This window comes from Astatotilapia calliptera, chromosome 7 (genome assembly GCF_900246225.1).
Source record: "Astatotilapia calliptera chromosome 7, fAstCal1.2, whole genome shotgun sequence".
Classification (NCBI taxonomy): domain Eukaryota; kingdom Metazoa; phylum Chordata; class Actinopteri; order Cichliformes; family Cichlidae; genus Astatotilapia; species Astatotilapia calliptera.
The window spans coordinates 59,338,883-59,352,221 of NC_039308.1; the positions used below are offsets into that span (position 1 = coordinate 59,338,883).

At 38.8% G+C, this 13,339-nt stretch overlaps 1 protein-coding gene across 3 annotated transcripts in view; it reads left to right on the forward strand.

The window, feature by feature from the left end:
* Positions 1–13,339, forward strand: part of nfat5a (nuclear factor of activated T cells 5a) — a 26,640-nt gene continuing 13,301 nt past the window's right edge. The window contains exons 1-3 of one of the 3 annotated variants that reach the window (XM_026176201.1): positions 1–82; positions 318–453; positions 11,595–11,723. In XM_026176201.1, the coding sequence (XP_026031986.1) occupies positions 381–453; positions 11,595–11,723 (202 nt within the window). In that variant the 5' untranslated portion in view covers positions 1–82; positions 318–380. The other 2 variants (XM_026176199.1, XM_026176198.1) reach the window with 2 other exon arrangements.

Genomic DNA, 13,339 nt, shown 5'->3' on the forward strand with positions numbered 1-13,339 from the left:
TTTCTTCTGATGGCTGGAAATCCTCTATTCTCACTCGGGCCACTGCGCATGCTCTAAGCAAAGAGAGGCGGGCTAGGAGGAGGTGGGTCGACCCGCTGTAGTCGAGTGTTTGTGTGTCGGTGTGTGTGTTCGTCTCAACGTAGCACGAAACGTGTCTCCTCTCAGCAAAGACACACAAACGTGAGACGTGCTAGATAACGTTTTTGGGTTTTTTTCTTGGTTTTGAAAGTTTTCTTTTTGCCGCCTTAAGATTGTTGCGATTTTATACTATGTATATTAAAACATTCCGCTTGTAAAACGTAATATTTATCCGCCAGGAGCAGCCGACTTCGTTTCTACTAAAGAGTGTCCGCTTCTCCTCCCCTCGATGAAGCGCTGCGATGCCCTCTGATTTTATATCCCTCCTTAGCTCGGATATCGACCTCAATTCCCCCAAATCTCTATACTCTAAAGGTAAGATTTATCTAAAGGAAGGTTACTGTGAGGTCGCTAATCCGTTTTGTCCTTGTCTAATGGGAACTAATATGATTGTCTTGATAGCTCATGTTAAGCTGCTAGCTAGCAATGGTTAGCCTCTTTTCTGCTAGTAGCAAGACTAGCTAGCATAGTTAGTCAGCTCGACTACCCTTGCTGGTTAGTTGTCCATGTCACATGCGTGGAAAAGCATGGTATGTTAGAATAGTAAAGTAAATATAACAACAATTATGTGTGTTTTTTGGTTACACTTGTCATGCAGATTGATGACTAGCATCATTTTAGTTGCCTATATGAGCTAACACAGCTTTGTGAGGTCGCTGCCTACCCACCACTTTGTTCCGTGGTTTAAGGTACTTAAGTAGTGCTCGGGTTCTGCAGAGGTGTGTATTTGTGTGTGCGCATATCGCATGGATGGAAAAGTAGTGCATGGCTGTCCTGTGTTTTCTCCTTGTTTGGTTTTAGCGAGTGACAGTCCCTCTGTTGTTTTGGTTTGTTTGGTGGAATCGAGCCAGGGTATCCTCCTCACATTCTCTGGTTTCACTGAAAGAATGCAGTTATTGGCCCTTCAAAGCCTAGAGAGTGCTATTCTGCCTATCAGGATAAGGGGCCCTCTAGTGCCAAAATATATTTTGCCTCTAATATCGCTGCACACTTGTCAGCCAACTGTTATGTTATTATTAGGTGGGTGTTGCTGCATCTCTGGAGTGCAGAACCGTTAACTAATGTTGCATTTAGCTTGGTTAGAGCAGCACTTTGCCTGTAAGTCTGTCTTTTCACTTTTTAAACATCGCCTCATGTGCAAAGCAACTGTCACTGAATATGCTTACTCTACTCAGGCAGCTACCATGCATTTGCTTGTTTATGAGGGAGGCTTGTATATAAACTATTGATCCTAAAGTGCAAATGTAACCTGAGACACAAGAATTTATGCATATTACTTTTTCTAAAAACAATGGTGCTATTTCACCCCTTTGGTTTTTTCCCCTTACATTTTAATCACATTAACAAATATTATTCTTTCCTTTTTTATTTTTTTCAAATATTATTTGTACCCGACTGGGCCTTAACTTGCCTGCTGGTCCCACATCTGTCTGGCTGCTATGTATAGGGTGCTCATGAGCCAGCAGAAAGCTTTGCTCTGTGACCCTGAAATTCTCAGTTGAGACTGCCATATGGTCACACCGTATCACATGATGACTGTTTATTTATATCTCTGTAATTGGGTGTGCGCTCTCACGTTGGGGTCAAGGTAACAGACATGCTCATCAACGATCTATTGGGAGAGCTCATGTATGTCAGACGATGTGGGTGAGTAGAGACAACTGACCAAGCTGCCAGAATATATTGCATTATTTAGTGGGTTCTGTTTTTTTGTTTGTTTGTTTTGAGGAAAATGTGAAATCTCAGAAGTTACAAATAGAAATAGTAACGCAGGGTTTACTGAGAAGCAAGCAGGGTCCTACTGGAACCTGGACAGCTCAAGAACTTGTGCCTGATTTTATTACTGCGACAATACATCATAAACATATAACTAATGATCAAGATAGTGATTTTTGGCTATATTTACATAAAAATTATGCTTACTGGGAGAGAAACAAAGTCTCTTCCTCTTTCTCACAGCAGAGAGACTGTTGTTCCTGTGTGAGGAGAGCAAGCCCTCGAGCAAAACTGTAACGGTGTTTTGTTTTTTGTTTATTTTCCCCCCTTTTGGCTGATTTGAAAAACAATCTGCTAGAGGGAAATGAAAAGTGGCTTCAACCTCGCAAAAAATGAGTTAGCAACAGCAAGGTGAATTGAAACGTGATGAACAGACAGACAAACTGGGATGCTATTTCCAAATCCAAGTGCTGAAATCCCAAAATTGAAAACCACATACCTACCCAACAGATATAGAGATTAGGGCTGCCCAGTTAATTGATTAATCATGAACATGCTTTGACCCCCTACAGTTAAATAAACGTGTTCAAGGAATATTAAAAATGTTTGCTTTCCCACACAGTGCAGTGCATTAAAGCCACTGAACTTTTATGGACTACCTGGATGACTAACAGTGCATTAGAAGACAGCCAATGACTGAAATTAAATGTCTAGCACAGCGAAATGTGTAGAGCTTGTCCCCCGAAGTGGAGCATGAGTCGTTGTTTGGAAATGACTCGAATTTAGTCGAAATGACGTAATCCTAGAAGAAATTATATGCAAAGAGTGCTGTAGAGTTGTGTCTGCATTGCAAAGCATTACAACCTGGTGATTGAGCCGCATGAAAACACACCACAGACTGGCGTATAATGAATGCACGAAGGATGAGAAAAACGGTGCAGTGGTTGCTAACAAGATCATCCAACACCAACTCAGACGCTCATAAAAATGCACCTGTACCTTCCTAAAAATTACTTACTTACATACTCGATCATGTCTGTTTGGCCAAAGATAAGTGTCCAGTAATCACAGGACATAAAGAGAGGTCCAGAAAAATTGTCAACATACTTAACAAAAGTTTTGTTCATACTAGAGATGGACCGATCCGATATTACGTATCGGTATCGGTCCGATACTGACCTAAATTACTGGATCGGATATCGGAGAAAAATAAAAAATGTAATCCGATCCATTAAATATCACGAAAACACCTCACAAAACTTGCAACACGCCGTAACTCACCTCAGAACGTTAGCAGTCGGAGCAGTATGCATCACGTGATAGAGCGGCTGTGGCATGCGGGACCTGTTGGTGGTCTGGATAGCATTTGGAGCTTCGCTAGCAACCTGGCATTTCATCTCCGACAAAGTTATCCCCGAGAGAAGTAAAGCAAGTGTGTAAGTCCATCTCTGAATGTTTGTAAAGCATTCCCACGTTAAGCTTAACAAGCGACTGCCTCTCGCTCTCCGGCTGCTACTTCAATCATGAAACTGATCAATGATCAGCTGATCGGCTTTTCTGTCGCGAGTCCGTGTCTCTTGTTTGTTTTTGGCCCACTTTGCACCAGAAAGAGGAAACCAGCGGCTGAACAACAGCAGAACGTTTAAGCTTGATAAGCTGTTGTTAGAATTTATTTAATATTACTTTCTACTCGAGGATCTTTTTCTACGTAGCTGACGCTGGTAACTGTGCAGGGGCGGATCTAGCAAAGTTTAGCCAGGGGGGCCGATAGGGCATGAACAGGGAAAAGGGGGCACAAAGACATACTTTTCTTTCTTATTCTCATTTAAAATGTCGAGCTTTTAATAAATAATTATCTGAATCTTACACCCAAAGTTTTAATTTGATGTAAAATGAATAGAAGTCAATTACTGTACATAGTGACTATTAAGTCTAATATATATACCCTAGTAAGCTATAGTACTTTTTACTTTGGGAAGGTACCATCTGTGCAGTCTGCAATTTTGTTGAAGAAAGATGTTGAATCTATTTAATATTTCTTGAAAAATAATTGATTTCTGTGCATTTTTTTTTCACACTGCATCAAATTAAGGTTGATTACGTTGATTAAGCATCATGAGGTGGCGCGTGAGGGGTGGTTCCCTATTTTTTATTTATTTATTTTTGTTGTTGCTGGGAGTTGGAACCCTATTAGTTAGGTTGCTTAATATTTACGCTAAGTACTCTTTAAAATACCAGAATAGGGAGGATGGTGTAGGTCTAAGTTTATTAGATTGATCAGTATTGCTGAACTATGAAATATTTTTTTTGTATACAGGTATAACAGAATAGCTTTAGTGTAGTTGTTGTTTTAAACTTGAGTATGAACTTGCAGACTTGCAAAATGCAGCAAGATATTTTAAAAAACAGTTTTGTTGATTAAAAAACACTATATCGGATTCATATCGGTATCGGCAGATATCCAAATTTATGATATCGGTATCGGTATCGGACATAAAAAAGTGGTATCGTGCCATCTCTAGTTCATACCCATCATGCATGTACAGTGAATTGAGTATTTTGCTTTTAGGAAATCCAGTTAGGCTAGGTGAACAACAATTCACTGCAAAGATGTTTTAATTCACAGGAAAGTAGCACAATGTTTAAGTGAAAACACTTATTGAATTGGGTATTGGAGAATGTGTAATTCTACTACAATCGTTACTAACCAATGGTAAAAGCAATAGATATTCTAGTAAGTGGTTGTGATTGGTGTGGGTGGGATATTGGTTTTCTCCTCATTGTTACCTTATGTCAGGACACAGATTTTACGTTACTCTCATTACTGGGATTAAAAAAAAAAAAAGAAGCATGTTTTGTTTGTAGCATATACACAAGGGAGATTTACTTCCACAACACATTTCTCCCACAGGTTACATACAGGATACATTAACCACTTGTCCCTGGCTGCCTTTGCTTTGTGTAATATGTTTACACTCAGTACAGACATTCACTTGTTTCTTTTTAAAGAAAGCAGGCCCTTCTCCCATTGTTATGTCTCTCAGGTATAAATGTAGGCCAATAGTAAGCTCTCCCTTGCTTTAATGTTAATAGCCCTGCCTTCCACTTTATTGACTGCAGTCTTGTGGGTAATTTTTGGCCGTCCTTTAAAGGTAAAGCATGGGCTGACTTCACTACAGTCTAAAGACAGCAGTACTTTCCAGTGAAACCTTTTGAAATATTTAATTTATTACAAGACACTCAATGAAACCATGATTATTCGAAAGTAACGATGCCGTTAAGTGTTGGACAACAAAAAAGCTTGCAACAGCCTATAGCAATGGGACAACAGTGTGCAAGTGCAGCTCTTGCTACTTACTCTGGCTATGTTGAATGAAGGCACAGAATCCAATTCAATGTTATTCACGTGCCACAATATATGATGTATCCTGGTGACTAAGTAAGATGGATGTCAGTTAACTTGTTACTAAAGTTACAAGTAATAACTTTAGTAACAAGTTTCATCTGCTTCTTTCATCTGTGTAAAAGTGGTTTACATTAGGATACATTAGCTAAATGATGGCTTCCAAGAAAAAAAGTCTCAGGGGTGGACGGCGTATTTTTGTTTTTTTTTCAACAGGCCGTACCTACTTAGACAAAGTAAGCAAAGGGCTACATACTGGAAACTACATCCAAAGTGCTTTATCATCATTTAAATTAGCGTACATTGTGCCAATTTTCTGATGTACACCACTGCATAGTTGGCTTTTGAAACAAATTGCATTTGAATCGATTGAAAGAACAGTCATTTGCCTTAAGACTCCTTCATTTAATGTTGCCATTATTGATTTCCTTTTCTTTGGGGGGGGGGGATTTTGCCTTTGTGTTTCTTACATGCAGAAATTGATAAATAATAACGCCTACACACACCAGGTGGTATCTGTGGCCCCAAGGACTGCTGAGCTTGCAATAAATGGTGAACTATTAATGAAACTGGAGTTAATTTTTCATTCTGTTATGTGCGTGACGTGCATGTGCACATATCTGTGTATTCATAATTACCTGAGACATTTCCTCTTTGAAATATTCTTTTAAAGCATGCTGCCTCATAACTTTAAATCACAATCAAGTTTGTGTTTGCCTTTTCGGTGCACCTTTGGCGGCTTGTTCATAAATGCAGATTGTCTTGTGCAGGAGTAGAAAAGTCAATCATCTCCATATGTTTTCTTTTAATACAATGTCCTTAGAGTTGTTTTTGGACATCAGACAGTGCTAGCTGTTGCTTGGTGTAGAGTGTTGAAATCTCCCCACATGACACAGGTTTCCATTTTTGTTTTTTTGTTTTGTTTTATCCTCAAGGACCAGTGAAATTCAGCCTCACTTCCAAAAAGTTATACAGTTTCTCTAAGTGGACAAATGGTTGGTTCAGTGGGGACAGGGCACAAGTTAAAGGCCACAGAGCTTCTGTTTTTAAAAGTCGAAATGCGTATGGCGTGTATTACATGTAGACTCAGTTTGTACACTGTAGAGACCAGAGACTACTTTTAGAAGCAGCTGATTGTTGCTCAGATATGTAGTTGTCACAAAGTTGCCTACATATATTAGCAGAGGACCATCTTTTGTATGGTATTGTTTAATAATTAATGTGGCCTTGTGGTTTCCCTCTGCTAGCATCCACATCCCCATGCATGCTCACCTCTATAGCTACAGCCGCAAGCAGAATCCATAAAATTATGATTAGGAGTACAGTACAATCAATTTACACTGTAGAAATGTCATTTAAGTAATTTTGTTAAACCTTGTTTATCCATCTGATTTGCACTAGCAGGCTGAAAGCAAATAAAAATTGTATTGGGCCATTTCTTGCAGTAATTTAAAATTTAAGATAAACCGTTAGCTTTAAAAGCCAAAATGGCATTCTTTGTGGTTTAAATGTGGCAAGTAGCTTTTATGTCACTACTCTGGCTTGACCATATTGTTATGTGTTCAAAACCATAATTAAAGCAACACTGTAGGTTGTGATGCATCCCCCCCCCCCCTTTTTTTTTTAACATGGAAGAAACAAACCAAACATGTGCTTGTCTAATAAGTTAATTGTTCTAAGTCTAGGTTAAAGTCAGTCCACCTCCTGGTAGGTTAGTGTGCTGTAGGCTACTGTTTGGACAAGCTTATAGATTTGTCCAAACAGACTTGTCAAACTTGCTACTGTAAAGCAAAATAAGACCAAAATGTAGTGCAGGAAGTGTATTTTGTGAACTGGAGAGTTAACCTACATTTTAAAACCTATTTTAAGGATTGGTCAGAAAACCTTTAAAGAGGTTTTTATCTGTTTTGACAGAGGGCAGTTCTTAGAACACTTATGTGCAGTTTTATAACACTGTCACTAATGTCAGGTATTTTTTACCTGATATCATATGGCTGATAAAACATACTTCCCATCTGAATAAGTAACCTAATATGTGGCAAATTGAAGTACTCTTGTTACATTTCCCCTTAAACAACGTCTCATGAAATGAAAACAGTATCATTGGGGGACCCTATATAAACGCTTCAAAATGAGTAAAAAATAAATAAACTGAGAATCGTAAACGAAAATATTGTTTAAAAATTAAATAATAGACATAACTTTTTCTTCTGCCCACCTCTTCCTTGTCGTGTGAGCCTTGTCCAGAGAAGGCACAATCTCTTTGCATCGCTGACAACTGTGGGAGAAATAAACAAAAGATGGCATTTGACTACAAGCACGTGGGTGAAAATCATCCGACGTTAGTGTTCTAGGGTTAAGCACAGGTGACGAATAAAATTAAAGATAATTTTCCTGGAGGCATTTCAGGACAGTGATGACTGACGAGACTGGCTTCAAGGACTTTGCTGTACGTGCGGAAGAAGGTGTGCAACAAAATCCAAACAGCAGCTGTTGACACTGCAGCAGTTTCTTAGTATGGTGTTTCCACTAATTGAAGCACTTAGTATACTGTTTCTCACACACATTTAAAATTGAGATAACATTTGTTTTCAAACTTCAGGATTTTTTGTATATGCTGCAAAACGGCTTCTAAGCCCACAGAGTCTGTTTAAAAAAGTAAAAATAACATTTTCTGGTTTTCCTGAAAAAGTGAATCTATCACCTAGCTTTAATCGGCGCTACTCGTTTGATGTTGTTATCTTTGTAAAGGTATACAGAGTGGTTCCGCCACTGGAGGTTTATATACAAATGGGAAGCTTAAAAAAGAAGCCCAGGTAGCCACAGAGCTGCACTCTTGGGGAAAGTGACATTTTCACCTACAGAAAGCTTGTTTGGTTTTGAAAGTTATACTTTTGGATAGATTAAATAGGTGAGGTGCAGGTTTATGCAGGGGTGTGGACGCACAACTTCTGCTGGATTTAAATTTAAACAGGAACATTCAAATGAAATTGATTCCAGAAGAATATTTGTTTTACCACATTCATTTTAATTTAATAATCGCCAGAAGCCAAAATTGTACATGAAAATAAAAGCCCTACTTAACATTATGGCTGTTGGACTCTCAACAAAGCATTTGGAAATGCTGCTGTTTAGTTGATGGATTATTATGAGCTTTTTTTTTTTTTTTGCTTTAGATGGAATTTTAAATTCAAAGAAAATAGAGAATAAATGGGAGAAAATAACAATAGGGCTCCAATTAATCATTTTTATTTCAAGTCTCCACGAGCACAAGTCACAGCACGGTTTGAATATAGACACACTCTTTTGCATATACTGCACACCCTAAACTGGAAAGTGTGCTTCAAAAGTAAAAATTAAATCGCTGACAGCAATCCAATCTGTGCATTTATGAAGCTGAAGTGATTGACTCAATAACAATGTGTGGTTATTGGCCTGTGTCACAAGGTAATTGAATCTTGTGTGTCTCAACCTAATATTTGTGCACATTTAAACAAATTTGTGCTGCAGGTAAACATGCTAATCATTATTTTTGGCTTTTATGATTCATAAAAGACTCCTTAAAATGCCTCTGATTTGAAAACATTTCTTGGGTAGGTTTCCCACCACGAGCAAATCCTTTAGGCTTAAACTGCACTGTGGTGAACTTTTAGAGGGGTAATTTAGTAGAGCTCTGAGTTGTAGTCAAGAAGATTATAAGATTCTGTAAAGTTTATTTCTAATAAACAACCATTTGTAGTGCATGTGTGCTGTTTTTTTGTTTTTTTTTAAAGAAAAAATCCTATGAACAATGAACCCTTTTACAGTTTGACTTTCTGTGGTTGTTTTGTGTTGCTGTGTGACCAGCAAGCACCCAGAGAGAACGGGTGATTTACACCCCTTTCAGGCCAACAGTGACATTCTTTAACACAGTGTGGACTCCTTTTGATCTGTCCAGTACATGTAAGCCTTTTGCCAACCTTGGCAAGAGGGTACCCAGCTTAGTGAACAGCAATTTCTGTCCTTTGTTTTTTTATTATGTGCTGCTCTTTTTTTTTAGCAGAAGTGCCATGCTACTCCTGCACATGTGTTGGGAGTCTATGAAGAGAACATTTGTTTGCATGTGATTGAATACTGAAGCATATACATGGTAGGGCTGTGCGATATGACCAAAATCTCATATCCCGATATTAAGATATCTATCGTCCGATAACGATATAAATCACAAAAATGTAACATTTTCTATAAATTCTGTGAATCTCGGGCAGCTCGACTTGCGTGAAGTGTTTTCAGCAAGGGGATTGCGTACCTGGAGTGGAGTGTTTTAACTGATACAGGAAACTATACATTTTTAGACATAAGTTGTAACGGCCGCCGTTTTCTTTGAGTATTTATTACACCGCATGCTGCGGGGAAAAGCCTGTTCTAACGTTTGAGTTCTAACGGTTTTTGTTTTGTTTTTTTTGTTTTTTTAGCACCTGACGGCTCTTTTTTTTGCTTCTCATCCGTAAACAATATGCATCTTTCACGTGATTGAGTTTATTTTGAAAAGTCTCAACAGGATCTTGAGCTTTATTGTGAAAGGTTTATGTGGAACAAGCCGACACGCTGTGGTTTTACCGTCGTTGTTGCTAACGACAACGCATAAAAACAAACGCTTGTCTGTCTGTAGTGTGGTTATATTAAATATAAGAGAAAGACAGAACTTTAAGAAATTAATATAGCCACTACAGTGACCATCAAAACGATGAAAAAATATTGCCATAAACAGTTTATTTTGCAACACCACGAAACAAACAATAGCGTAAAATGAAACGATAGATGTTTTTATATCGTCATCCGATATATATCGGTATATCGAACAGCCCTAATACATGGGTTCAAAGCAGGTGACAGCACATGTTCAGTGTACCCACTATGCATGCTTCTATTGTTCATAGGGATACTAGTTAAAGCTGAGGTCATGTCTCGTTGTCAATCTGTAATGCAATCAGCAACAAAGACTCACTTTCTTCATGCCACACACCACAGGCAAAGATTGAGGGCTGTTGTGATATTCGTGCACACAATCAGACGGTTGCTGGCAGTTCTCTATAGTCTCTGAAGCTCGCTGTGAACAGGTTCACTGAAATCCACGTTTTATTTTTCTAGCTGCACAGGAAACTGATCTCACCGAGATCTGTGAAATATCACAGCTCTTTCTATATTTGTTAAGAAAAAGAAATGAAACTTTCTCTGGCCTTTTGACATTTAGATTGTGCTATTCATTCAGCAGTGCTGTAAGGGGATTTGATGCAAACAATAGCAGATTTTATTTGTTCGTTGTGTGAACTTTGGTGATGCATTGCCACCAGCTCAGCACCATCACTGACATCACAGAAGTGCAAGATCATGTGTCTTGTCAGCGTCATCGCTCTGTTGGGAACAAAATCATAGGCAAGTGTTAGATGACTACTACGCATCCTTGGTGCTGTCGATGCAAAGCTGAAATATCCATATCAAGGTGTTGATAGGTGCCTGTTTCTTAGCAACCGCACTACCTAATCATGTGTTTATCTAGCATCAGATCTGATTTATTCCAGTGTGGCTGCAGTGGTCGTTATGTCTACAAGGAATCATGTTGCCATTAAATATCTTCATGACTCTGTGGGTTTTATTACACCAAACCCCACGGGAGGCTAATTTAGTTCATCATAAGATACCCTGTGTTGTGCTAGTGTTGACTGCAGAATTTTTAGAGGATTGCAGTATTGCTTCCACTTGTCTTCGGAAAGCAAATAAGGAAACAACCAGTTTTGGTGAGATACTGTAGGAGTTTTGTTTTTGCCATGAAGCTTGCATTAGTGGAAGTGAAATTGACTGTTGGCAAGGTTCTATTTTGCGAAGAATTGTGACGATTTCTAGAACTAAGCTCCAGCAGTTGTATTATGACTTGGACTGTGCTTGCGAGCAGTTCTGCATTAGCTTCAGTTTGAGGCTAAGATGGCTGTCTTATGCAACCCTTGAGGCCTTGTTTTCAGTAGAATAAGTTAGAACATTGTGTGCTTCATGTTTCCAGGGTTAAATTGTGACGACACCTATTTGAGTTAACTGGCAATAAAGGCAGATAGTTTTTTTTGTTCTATTTTTAAAAAGTTGGAAGCAGTTGTGACTTGAAGGTTGCTATTTTCATCATGGTCCACCGTTCCTAACAGGTTAAAAGGAAACCTGCTGAAAATGGGTATTTAAAAACAGAATATTTTCATCTAAGAAGAGCGGGTATGGATCTTTTTTTTAGTTGCATTGTCCTCTAATTACCAATAATCTTATTTATTTTTCAGAAACTAATTTGTATTCTCCTGCTCATCCTTTATGGCAGAGTCGGTATATGACCTCCTCCCCAAAGAACTCCAGCTCCAGCCATCGTCCACCCAGACAGACCCACCCACCATGAGCCAGAATAGTGGGGGAGAGGCGGGACCTCCCCCCTCTGCAGCCTTGGCGTCAGGTGAGCTACCTGTTCAGTCCATGAAAACCATGATCTGGGATCAGTTTCTCTGTTACAAACTATTACCCAAGTCAGCAGGGGTAAAGAAATGTGGCCTTGTGTGAGTGACTGGGGGCAACTTCACCCTTTCATCAGTTTCCGAGGCAAGATTTGTGACTAAATGGGATTTATATAGGCTAGTATGTATTAAGTATTTCAAAACTGCTGACATGACGATACATGGTTATTACGTGTTAGCTGGGCCCCATGTTATACAAGGGTACAGCACCAACAAGTCAGTCGGGGGTCAGTTCTAAAGCCCTTCTGTGCAGCTAAACACAGGATTTATTCAAATATATGTTGTAACTTTAAAATTTTCCAATATTATACCGTATTGATGTCTGTTGTGTTGTTGTCTGTCAGCATCTTTTACTGTTAGTGGTGGGCAATCCTGTTAACTAGCAGCAGCATGGAAAGTGACGTTGCTTATGAAGCCTGACTTGACACTCGCTGTTTGCGGGCCTAGTGAAAAATTTCAACACCCTTAGCACCTGATGTGAAGATATCATTTAACTCCACACAGCTGTGTGCTCAGTAGTGTTGTGTACTTTGGTACAGAGGCTGGAGGCAGTGTTGAGAGTATTTTAAACAATGGAGTAGAAGCTGCTCTGAACCAACTCTACAGTGGCAACACTAACCACTCAATGTTTTGATTTTTTTAGAGTGTTAATAAAAACATTTCAAAACATATCAAGCACCATGACAGCGTTTTACCTTTTATATTCACCCACTCTGCAAACACACCTCCACCACCTCACCTAACCAGTTCACAGTATAAATCTAAATCTCTAAAAAAAAAAAAATATTTATGTAGTGTTTTAGACTAATGTCTTAACTGGTCATTTAACACTCTTTGTGGCCAGGTTCCTGAAAGCGTGGCCCACAGGCCAGGGACGGTAATTTTATGCATCTTTTGAGTGTGACCAGGAAAAAGTGTTCTGCCGTTCATGTTATTCAATGACAGTTCTGATCATTTATTGTATGTATTATAGCTGAGCAGATAAATACCAATTTGAATTCCCCTGTTTTCGCCTTTGCATCTTTGACAACAAACACCAGCTACATGTACAGCTACATCAAAATTTTAAATTCAGAATGCAGCGTTTGCATGCTGACATGGCCTCTTATTTATTGTTTCACCTATGATTTGGGTTTCTTTTTTTTATAACTTTTTGACGCTTGTACTAAATTTTATTTTTCCCTTGGCTCTTAATGTAAATAAAAAAAACCCCATCAGATTGTCTCAGCTTTACAGATCCAAATCATCTCCTACAACATCCCTCATGTTATGACGTTATATAGTGTTTTAGAGTTGGCATATTGCATTTCACGTTTTCAATTTCTTTCGCTTTATTTGAGTATTGCCCTCTCTATAGTTTGAGTTTTAAATGCCTTTAACAAAAGTAAAAGAGATGCATCTGTTGCACCGTGAACCGTGCACAAGTGTTTGACTCTCATGTTACAGAGTTGCTAACATTTTCACTAATTACAATGGTTTTGTCTACTCATGAAACAGTGAAGTTGCCCCAGCAAACGTTGGACTGTATTTTTCAATATCACTTATCAAAAGCAAAGAA